This window comes from Pezoporus flaviventris, unplaced genomic scaffold, assembly GCF_033815535.1.
Source record: "Pezoporus flaviventris isolate CSIRO_AGI_PZ_B2104156 unplaced genomic scaffold, CSIRO_AGI_Pfla_v1 ptg000324l, whole genome shotgun sequence".
Lineage (NCBI taxonomy): Eukaryota > Metazoa > Chordata > Aves > Psittaciformes > Psittacidae > Pezoporus > Pezoporus flaviventris.
In genome coordinates this window covers 110,001-120,902 of record NW_026892871.1, presented here as the reverse complement: position 1 = coordinate 120,902, position 10,902 = coordinate 110,001, and the positions used below count along the sequence as shown (strand labels likewise).

The window sequence follows — 10,902 nt, the reverse complement described above, 5'->3', positions numbered from 1 at the left end:
TAGGCTCATTCCTGCTCATTCCGGCTGCTCCCCGACACGCTCCCATCACCGCCGTCAACGGGAGCCAGAGGCTCCGCCCCAATCGGCAGACTGACGGGCACCTGGACCAATCGTACAACAGGACGCTGCCTCGCAGCCAATCAGCGCGCCCTGAGGGCGGGGCGCCGCTCACTTCCCTGCCACCGCCAGCCTCAATGGGCCCGGGCGCCGCTCACCGCCGGTTGGAGCCGTGCTCCGTCTCCTTCTCGCAGTCGTTGCAGTGCTCGGGGTCGTTCTCCCTCGGAGGCTGCGGAGACCTCGGCGGTGGCCGCCTCGCTGCTGTGTCGTCGTCGCCGCCGTCCGCCGCCTTGCAACGGGGCCTCGGCCTCTGCCGCACCCCCACAACAAAGCGAGCCGCGATTGGGAGATGGGCCGCGGGGCATGCCGGGACCGGTAGTCCGTGCCAGCATGCGGAGACCGGGCCGCCCCGGGACTACAGCTCCCGTCGGCCTTTGTGGACGTCCCGGGCCGGGGCTCGGTGGCGGGAGGGCTCGCTCACACGGGCGCAGCCGCGCGGACACCCGCTGCCCGGCTCTTGTGTCCGCTGTCCACCGCTGAGGCTGCGGGGTCCTCGCCCTCACTCGCTTCCTGCCTCAGCGAGCAGGCCGAATCCAATGAGGGAGGTGCTAATTGGCTGGCAGACCGTCCCCTTTCCCCACCAGCCAATAGGCGCGCGGGATGCTGCGCCGCGCATGAAGCCGGGCACAGGGTGAGTGCGTGAAGGCCCGGCCCGGGCGCTCCCGCGGCCCTCCCGGTCTGACCCCAACCCCCGGCCCTCGGGGGTGGCCGCGGCCCGGGCCCACCGGGACCGCGCCGGTTCGCAGGCAGGGCCGTGTCCGCGGAGGTCAGGCAGCGCATGGGGCTTGGTTGGGCACCCGCCGAGGGGTGGGTTCATGGCTGTGCCGGGGGTTCCCTTACCCCACCGGTGTCATCACCGTCATGGCCGGACTTCGCCCACACACGTTTGGGAAGGGCTTCACGAGCGCGCTGATGGCTGAAGAGGCCGGTGTGGGATAGGCGCATCCGGCCGCAGGAAGCACAGCGGAAGGGCTCCGTGGGTGGTACCGCCGGGGTGCGGTGCTTTCTGCGTTGTCTGTTCCCCTCGGGACTGGTTCTGCGTGAGTCAGTGTGGTGTCTCCGGGTCTCCCAGCTGGAGGCCAAGGTGGACCACTGATGGTAGTCAATATGGCCAAGGCTGAGGTGTTGTTTCAGGGAGTCCTGGTATCTCTCTTTTGGGGTGCTTCTCTTGCGGCTGCCGGTGTCGAGTTCGCTGTAGAACACGATCAGAGGGAGGCAGTGATCCCTCATCCTAGAGACGGGCCCTGCCCAGCGCAGCTGCAAGTTCAGCAATACGGCCTCGGTACTGGTGACCCCTGCCTGTTCGAGGACAGTGACATTTGACACGTAGCCAGTCCTATGGATGTTCATACCTCCTGTATGAAGACAGGCTGAGGAAGTTGGGGCTGTTCAGTCTGGAGAAGAGAAGCTGTGTGGAGACCTCAGAGCAGCTTCCAGTGTCTGAAGGGGGCTATAGGGATGCTGGGGAGGGACTCTTCATCAGGGACTGGAGTGACAGGGCAAGGGGTAATGGGTTCAAACTTAAACAGGGGAAGTTTAGATTGGATATAAGGAGGAAATTCTTTCCTGTGAGGGTGGTGAGGCACTGGAATGGGTTGCCCAGGGAGGTTGTGAATGCTCCATCCCTGGCGGTGTTCAAGGCCAGGTTGGACGGAGCCTTGGGTGCCATGGTTTAGTGTGAGGTGTCCCTGCCCATGGCAGGGGGGTTGGAACTGGATGATCTTAAGGTCCTTTCCAACCCGAACTATTCTATGGTTCTATGTTTAGAATTGTACGGAGGCAGCGCTGATGAAAGCGTTCAAGGAGTCGCAGGTGATGCGACTCCATCCAGGTACCGGTGCATTATATGGGTGCTCCCTTTAACTGCAGGCTCCTCAAGCCGAGCACCGGGTCTGCGAGTGCGCCAGAGCCGAGGGCAGCAGGAGCAGCGCTGGGGGTGGGATGGGGCCGGAGGACACGTTTCAGCTCTGTCCTCAGCCTCCATGGGCTCGGGACAGCCAACTCGTGCTGGAAAACCGGAGGAGCTGGGACACGGGGGAAGTTGGGGCACCTCGGTGTTTAAAAGCTGCTTTTCCAGCTCTGGGGTATATCCCCCAGGGCCCATTTCTCTCAGAGGGATAACTTGCCAGGTTTTCCCTGTGGCTTTCTGCTTTCCCCCCATTTGATTTAGTTGCTGCTGGCCAAATATACACCAAAATAAAGCAGATTTGGGGGAAAAGTGGTGCTGGCTCCTGCCTGTAACATCTGCAGGAGCCCCGGTACCCTTGTGTGCAGTTCAGCCACAGGCTCATTAAAGATTCATCCTTCCTACCACGGATCTGTACAGGCCCTGTGACAGCACAAGCGTTTTCAAGCCCCATTTGGCCGTGGTTTCTAGGTTATCCCTTCCAAGTGCTCTCTTACCCCTGCAGTAATTGTCACGGCAGAGGGACAGAAACAGCCAAGGTCATTGGGAGCAAGTCCCAGCTGAGGCTGGAGGCCCGAGCATCGGGGTTACTGCAGCTGAAGCCTCGATGCACAAGAGGTTTCCATGTGGCTCTCGCACAAGTGGAGCCTCCATCCCGAGCGGGCCAAAGGCCTGATTCCCATCCTGCAGCCCTACCCCTTGCAGGCTGGTGCAGAGGGCATGGAATAGCGTGCTGGGGAGGGCAGGGTTTTAACCCACTGTGGTAAACAGAGGCACGGCCGCTCTGTCACACCAGGCCCAGCACAACACCAGGAAGGGCTCTGTACCACCAGGAATGGGGCTGGCATCAGTGGGCTTTCCATCAGCCACTGCTGTTTAGCATGAGTGCCCTCTCTGATTCCCTGTTGCTCCTTTAACCCCATCTGTTTGCCTGCCTCTTGGAAGGGGAAGGAGCCCATAGTGCATGAGGCGAACGGTCCCATCCTGACGTCTTTCCAAGGTCTTTTTCTCTCCGTTTCAGAGCACGATGTTCCTGGTCGGCCTCTCGGGGGGCATCGCGTCGGGGAAGAGCACGGTGGTGGCTGTGCTGCAGGAGCTGGGCTGCGCTGTGATTGACGCCGATGTTATCGCCAGGCAGGGTGAGCGCTGCGCGCTGAGCGGCTCCTGACAACCGGGGTTGCTGTGGTAAGCGCAGACAGCAGAGGGTGCTCTGGGTACGGCAGATGAGGCTTTGCCTCCTCTTCCCAGGCTCTCTGGAGCCGCTGGCTCGGGGAGGATTGGATCGAGGATCTGCATTTAATAAAGTGAAAACCAAGATCGTGGCCTAATGAACACTGCGGGGAGATCTTGCCCTCGGTTTTCCTCTCCTGGAGTGCAGTGCTTCCCAGCTGAGAAAGCTGAAGATAAAGGTGGCTCTCTGTAAAGTAGGTTCTAATCTGATGTCCCCCCCTTAAACCCCAGGACACCCAACCCACAACCAATGTTAGGTGGCATTAGTGACAAGGTTGGAAAGGAATTTCCCTCCGTGCTGGATGTTGCTTGGTAACACTGAGGGGCTGGTCCACAAAATTCCTTGTGCCTCAAAACCAATAAACCAAAGGGGCTCCCAGTATCCCAGGTCAGCGGGAATTTGGGCTGTGGCACAGCACATCCGCCTCCTGCTGCTCCCCAAACCCGGTTCAGGAAAGACCCAGACCCGCAGCTGTGGTCCCCTCGCAGAGCTGGAGGTTTCATCCCTCTGTGCCCTTGGGATACCATGGAGAGCAGTGGGAGGAGCGGCCGACTGGGGATGCGACTGGGGATGCGGGAGGGCTGGGGGCTGAGCGTGGGGCAGGAGGTGCTGCTTTGAAGTGCCTGTGCTTTTCTGTTTGGGCAAGGGCTTCCCAAGGCTGTGATGCTCTGAACATTTTATTGCACTGTAATTCTCCTCAAGGTGTGGGAGATTTCCTGGAGGTGCTAAAAGCCCTCGGAGACGGTAGGAAAACACCGCAGCTGCTCGGTGTTGGGTTTCTACCAATCGCTTCCTTTTCCTCCAATTCCTTTTTTATCTGTTTATTTACTATGTGAACTTCCCCCATCCTCAAACTGCCTCCGTGTGAAATTCCATGGGAGAAAGAAATTGGCCTGAAAGATTTTTATTAGGTTGGGCTGAGGTTCCAACCTGTGGCAGCATTCCAGGCTTTTGGAGAGGAAATGATACACAGTCTGTGATTCTCTGTGCTTAGCCTCAGCTTGAGCTTCATGATGCTTTTATTACTGCATCCTTTGTGTTGGATGGGGTTTTGGTGGCTTTCAAATCCACTCATGTAACGTCAGAGGGCCTGCAAATACCTACTGGGAATCAATCTCTAAGGGGGTTTCTCTGCTCATGGCACTGAAGAATTGGGTGACTGAGGTGAAAGACAGTAAAAAAAGGATAAACCACGTTAGTAGCTGACTGTAGCAGTCGGGCTGTATTCACCCAGTGCTGAAGTTTGCAGCTGAAACAACCCTGCTGCTGGTCCTGGTCCCTTTGGGATCTCCCTGCTCCACTCCTCACCCTGCAGGTGATGGGAATTGCTCAGCCCCATTCCTGCCCATGCCTTGGGAATCATTCAGCCCCATTCCTGCCTGTGCCTTGGCTGTCAGCAGATCCTCCCAGCCACCCTGTGCCTCCTAACCCCGAGCAGCAGCAGCACAGGGAGGGTTGTGGCTCTGAATTAATGTGGGCAGGATGCTTCGATCTCTCGGGTGTCAGTGCTCAAAGGGACCTTGGGCTGAGAGGGGGTTTTGCAGCCCCTTTCCTGCAGCAGCACCGATGCAGGTGTGTGCTGGGCTGTGGTGCTGAGCCACGCTGCTCTCAGTGCAGTGTGTGCTGCACGCAGATGTGCTGCCCACCACGGAGAATGAGCTGGGTTATTTAATGAACCGAACTCAGCTGAGGCCGATCACTGATGCAAACAGCAACTGTGCTGTAGAACTGGCTCTAACCTCCAGCTGTTTCATGTTCTCAGTGGTGCAGCCCCAGCTCAAGGCCTATCAGCAGATAGTGCATCACTTTGGCACCGAGATCCTCCTGGAGAACGGGGAGATAAATCGTGAGGCTCTGGGAAGCATTATCTTCTCCCAGCCGGAGAAGCGGCAGCTGCTGAACTCCATCACCCACCTGGAGATCCAGAAGGAGATGCTGAAGCAGATCTTGAAGTACTTTGTGTTAGGTAAGAGGCTGTGTCCCAGCACACCGGGACTCCTCCTCGAGCGGGAGCTCTACCTGCTTGCTCTGCCTTTGGTTTTAAAGTGGGGAGAGGGACAGGGAAGGACAAAAGGAACCGACATTGAGTGACGGCCTTTGTGCTCCGCCACCGGTGGCCTTTAGCGTTGGTGTTTGGAGGATTCATTCCTGCCTTTCACTGCTGCCCTTCACCACCTTCTTCTGTGGCTTAAAGTACATCTGTAGGGCCTGAGCAAAAGCATTGTGAGGCCTCTTCTGAGATTACTTGATGTATAATGTCATACCTTCCGAAACGGGCAAGTATTCCTGCCTGCCGCCAGCCTGCCCGGCCTGCCAGGGAAGCTGCGGAGCCCTTTTAGTCTCGATAAGGTGAGAACTGGGCTGACAGCTGTGTCTTCCAAAGTCCTGCTTTTCCCCCTGGTAAATGTAACAAATACAGCTGTCAAACTTGGTCTAATCAAATGCCAGATAACATCACCAGCTGGTTTGGAGGTCTCTGTGTAGACAGAAGGATGTCTTAATAGAGTCAGTCTGGTTTCATAGAGCTTATCAAAGCTGAGCCCTGTGACAGCTGAATAGGCCTGTGCCGGGGCACTGCAGGAGCCGTGCTCTGCTGCAGGGTGAGGAGGAGGAGGAGGCACAAAGGAAGCAACAGGCAGGAAAGCCGGGAGCCAGAGATGGAGTCTTGTACCCAGGGCTGCAGGCTCGGGAGGCGGACGCTGTCCTGCCCCTCAGCAAGAGCACCGAGTGTCTTCTGCAGGCTGCTTTGTCCTCATTAGTCAGGTTTTAATGATTTGGGATAGCTGGATGCTGTCTCTAAGGATGGCTCTGCAAGGAAAGCTTGTATCGATCCAACTGGAGGGCAGCAAGAAGTCTCTCTGGGCGGAGATGCTGGTAAAATGGTCGCTTGGTGGATGAGGATGTCTTTGTCAAGGCTGTTATTGCCGTGGCCAGCTCAGCTGGAGGGGTTTGGGTTGTAAAGAGGGGACACCAGTGAAACTGGAGAACTGGAGGTGTCCTCATGGCTGGGGGACACAGAGGGGAGCGAGGTCCTGACTTTGAGCTTTCCCCTGCCCTCACCTCCTCCCCGAGTGCAGCAGGATGTGCCCCACATCCCCAAATACTGCTGTCTGTGGGAGACAGGGAGACATGGAGAGCCTGGGGTGGGCTGCAGGGCCCAGGAGGATGGTGGCTGGTGGGTACGAGCTCTCCTCTGCAGCTGCTGTGTGGTGATGGGGTTTTAAACCAAGCTGGCCCAGTTTTGGGGAGGTTTCAGCCCCCAGGGCTGTGCCAGTGTCACAGCTGCAAAAAGTCTGCAAGATTTCCTTGCTCCCATTGGAAAACTGGAAGTGTTGAAGCGAAGCCTTCCATAAAGGGAAGCAAATTGAGCTGGGAAACATCAGCTCAAGCGGCTGCAGTCGGGTGAAGCCCTGGACAAGTGAAAGAGAGGAGAGCAGATTCTGCTGTGAGTGTTGCTCCCCTGGAGAGCCCAGCAACAGCGATGTGGCTGTGGCTCCCGCCAGGCAGGAACAGGCACTTTCATTTGAGCTCCTTTCAGCTCCTCATTATATTTGTGCAGCTTCACCTTTGCTCGGAGATCAGCCAGGTTAGGGTTTGTTGGCTCTGCTTTTTCTCCCCCCTCTGGAAACTAGGAATGAAACCACATCCTGAGAGGGAGGAGGGCAGGAAGGCTCTGCTCTCCTCTCGGCTGTCATGTGGAGCTCTGCTGCTGGAGCAGCTGTGGCTGCAGTGTGTGTGCAGCATGGGAGATAGGGGAATCCAAGTAATGCTGTTCCCTTGTTGGGGGGGGGGGGGGGATGTTCCTGCAGGCTACCGCTACGTGATCCTCGACATCCCTCTGCTCTTTGAGACCAACAGACTGACCAAGTTGATGAAATACACGGTCCTGGTTTATTGGTAAGTGCAGTGTGAGCCATGAGGCTGGGATGCTGCCGCCTCTCTGAGAGGCTGGAGGGGACCATCATGGCCCTCCTGCTCTGGTGAGGATTTAGCCACAGCCCCGGCGCAAAGCCTGTGAGCAGCATCAATCTCTTTCCTGGAGGTATGAGGAGTGAGGGGTGGCACCTCCCTGTATCCTAGTGTGCAAGGGGCCTCTTACTGCGGTTTTCCTGCAGCCTGGCACCGTTGTGACAGGGGAAGTCGCTGTCTTTAGGCCTTCCACAACCTGCGCCCTGTTGGCTGGGGCAGGCTTTAGGGTGTTATGGGCCTGGCAGTGCTGCAGGGGTGCCTGTGCTGCTCCGAGTGCAGGATGCCCACACAGGGCACATCTCTCTCCCTCCTCCCCCCCCCCCCCCCAACTTCTGCTGAGGAAGGCAGGCAGAAGCCTCCTCTTCCTCCCTCAGAGCCCACCTCACCCCGTCCTCCCCTGCCGGCAGCAGCCCCGGGGCGCAGCTCTCCCGGCTCATGCGGAGGAATGGGCTGTCCCAGGCGGAGGCAGAAGCTCGCATCCGCTCCCAGCTCCCGCTGGAGGAGAAGCGCAGGCTTGCAACTCACATCATCGACAACTCCGGCGAGCGGGAGAGCACCCGCCGGCAGGTCCTGAGGCTCCACAGCCACCTCGAGGATTCCCTGCATTTCCTCTGGGCGCGGCTGGCTGCGGGCACGGCTGTGGCCGGCCTCGGGGCGCTCGTGTACCTCCTCCTCCGGCATTTCAGCTCGTAATTCACCTGCTCTTGCTGTTGTGCGAGGGGCCTGGATTTCCACCTTTGAAAAGAGCACTGAAAGGCCACCTCCTTTAATGAGCTTTGCCGGCTGAATGCAGACAGCGGGGTGAGGCGTCTCCCTGCAGCCTGCCCAAGGGGGGGGTGGTTCTACAGCACCGTCGCCCCTCTCCTTTCTTCCTGCCTGTGGGATGGGACCGTTCCCCTTGCATGGCTGTGGCCAGTGGAGGGAACACGTCCCTTGTTTTCCCCCTCCTGGGTCTGTGTGGTGGGACTTCAGTGGGTTTAGGCACTTTAATGTCTTCCGGGACAATCTTTGCCAATCTTCTAATACCTAAAAGAGGCCTACAAGGAATCTGGAGAGATTTTTTTTACAGGGAAATGTAGGGACAGGCCAAGGGGAATGGCTTGAACCTGCCCGAGGGGAGACTGAGATGAGCTCTTAGGCAGAAGCTCTTCCCTGGGAGGGTGCTGAGGCGCTGGCACAGGGTGCCCAGAGAAGCTGTGGCTGCCCCATCCCTGGCAGTGCTCAAGGCCAGGTTGGACACAGGGGCTTGGAGCAAGCTGCTCTAGTGGAAGGGGTCCCTGCCCGTGGCAGGGGTTGGAGCTGGAGGAGCTTTAAGGTCCCTTCATCCCAAACCAGGCTGGGATTCTGTGAATCCATTCACTGGGGATGCATGGGGGGGGGGGGGGGGAAGTGGCTTCCCAGGTCCTGTTTCTGCTCTTGGGTGTCCCCAGGTTGATCCCTTCCTGGCTCCCAGCCCCGGCTAGGCTGAATTCAGACATGGAATTCCCCCTTCTTGCACGCTGATTTAATGGAAACGTGCTCAGTCCCCAGGGGCTGGCAGCCAGCGCCTCCTTGCACATCCTGCAGGCTGGGTGCTCAGCTCCCCCTCCCTCCTGCCCTCTGTTTCTGCCTTTATCCCTTAGGGGTCACCCTCGGCGTTGGCTGAGGGTCTGATTCATCCTCGGAGCAGGCTGAGCCCTGAGCCCCTGCCTTGTTAGAGCTCATCGAGCGCTGTTAGAGCTCTCCGGCAGCGGCAGTGTTCCCGCAGGGAGCTCCAGCCCGGGCTCCTCGCATTTGTTTTAATAAAGCGCTAACCAGCAGCCGGCTCCCTGCAGCTCCACAAGCGGGGGGCTGCGAGCGCTGCTCTTTCCTGGCCCATTCCCAGGTTGTTCCTATGCCGGGGCACGCCGCGCTCGGTAAAGTTCAGCACACACGAGCGGGGCTGATGTGCGCGCTGAGTACACAGCTCCTGGGGAGCCTGGGGGAGCCTCAGCCCCTGCCGTGAGCTTCCATGGGGGGGGGCATGGCTTTGTGTTGGCTCCAGGCACTGCATGGGCTGGGGCTGGCTTCCTGGGGGGCGATTTGGGGGCTGGCTGTGGTTTTCTATGGCGGTGCTTTCCCCTTGGGACAACTGTGTCCTGCTGCCACCCCCTGTCCTGCTGCCACCCCCTGTCCCACTGCCACAACCCTGTCCCACTGCCACAGCCCTGTCCCGCTGCCACCCCCCTGTCCCGCTGCCACCCCCTGTCCCACTGCCACAACCCTGTCCCGCTGCCACCCCCCTGTCCCACTGCCACAACCCTGTCCCACTGCCATAACCCCTGTCCTTCTGCCACCCCCTGTCCCGCTGCCACCCCCTATCCCGCTGCCACCCCCCTGTCCCACTGCCACCCCCTGTCCCACCGCCACAACCCTGTCCTTCTGCCACCCCCTGTCCCGCTGCCACCCCCCTGTCTCCCTGCCCTGGCAATAGGGAAAGGCCGGCGTTGCAACCCTTGCCCACCTCCTGCCTGTGCAGGCAGGGATGCAGCAGAGCCAGGCAGCATCCTCACTGTCCCCTGTGCCAGCACAGGGACCTTCCCCAGGCGTCACAGCCCCTTTTTGGGACCGAGCCCCCTTCCCACCCCATGGCCATGCCCTGAGCCCAGCTCTGCCCCCGGGGCTCCTGTGCCTCACTCGCCTGCGGTGCTCCCTGTGCAGCCCCGACCCTCGGTACCCCCCTTTGCGGGCAGTGCCGGGGGAGCGCGACCCCTCCGCGCATCCCTCCCCTGCTTTGCGCTCCGTTAATGGCGGTGCCGAGCCGTGAACCGGGGCTGGAGCCGGAGCGCTGCGGGGGAAGGGGCTGCGGGAGCGGGGGGGAGCCGAGACCGGCCCCGTAATCGCGTTTGCGGCTCCGCTGCGGCCCTGCTGACGTGCGCCAGCCGCTAACAGGGTTAGCGGGGCGGGGGGGGGCTGGCTTTGGGGTGACCCGGGTTGAGCCCCCCCTTCCCCATGTGGGCTCAACCCACCCTGGTCCCCCTTCCCCAGGGAAGGGTTCCGGAGCTGGGGGCTCGGCCGCAGAGTGCAGCCCCCCTCGGGGCCAAGCGGCAGCGCTGGTGACGGATGAGTCTGCTGGGTGGCATCGACAGCGCGATTGATGGCCCTGCTGGGGGCCTGAAGGGCAGCGCAACCCAGCCGGGGTGGTGGGGCGGGACGGACACATCCTGAGCCCTTGTCCCCAGCACTGGCGCTGGGTGCTGAGACCGCCCCGGCTCATCGCACCTCCCGCCATGGGTCGGGAGCCGGGCCCGTCCCGCAGCCGCGTTTCACTGCTGGCAATGGCGGTGGATCCGTTCTGCTGCTGCTGCTGCTGCTGCTGCTGCTGCTGCTGCTAAGGGCTTGTGAGGGACGGACACCCCCATCCCGCTGCACAGCCTTCCCGTACACATCCCGCTGCACCCCCATCCCGCTGCACCCCATCCCGCTGCACCCCCATCCCGCTGCACCCCATCCCGCTGCACCCCATCCCGCTGCACCCCCATCCCGCTGCACCCCTATTCTGCTGCACTCATATCCTGCTGCACGCCATCCTACTGCACCCCTATCCCACTTCACCCCGTCCCTGGTGTACCCCATCCTGCTGCAACCCATCCCACTGCACCCTGTCCCTGGTGTACCCCATCCTGCTGCAACCCATCCCACTGCACCGCTTCCTGGTGTA

The 10,902-nt window shown here is 60.2% G+C and overlaps 1 protein-coding gene across 1 annotated transcript; it reads left to right on the top strand.

The window, feature by feature from the left end:
• The first annotated feature begins 603 nt into the window (after positions 1 to 603).
• On the top strand, positions 604 to 8,017 carry DCAKD (dephospho-CoA kinase domain containing). The gene is made up of 5 exons (XM_061443249.1): positions 604 to 748; positions 3,045 to 3,162; positions 5,017 to 5,220; positions 7,064 to 7,151; positions 7,631 to 8,017. The coding sequence occupies exons 2-5, from the start codon at positions 3,051 to 3,053 to the stop codon at positions 7,914 to 7,916; spliced, it is 690 nt and encodes a 229-aa protein (XP_061299233.1). The 5' UTR covers positions 604 to 748; positions 3,045 to 3,050; the 3' UTR covers positions 7,917 to 8,017.
• The last annotated feature ends 2,885 nt before the right edge of the window (positions 8,018 to 10,902 follow it).

Coding starts and splice junctions, on each gene's coding strand:
- DCAKD (XM_061443249.1), top strand. CDS start 3,051: ATGTTCCTGGTCGGCCTCTCGGGGGGCATCGCGTCGGGGAAGAGCACG. Junction 3,163..5,016: donor CGATGTTATCGCCAGGCAGG/GTGAGCGCTGCG, acceptor TCATGTTCTCAG/TGGTGCAGCCCCAGCTCAAG. Junction 7,152..7,630: donor TACACGGTCCTGGTTTATTG/GTAAGTGCAGTG, acceptor CCCTGCCGGCAG/CAGCCCCGGGGCGCAGCTCT.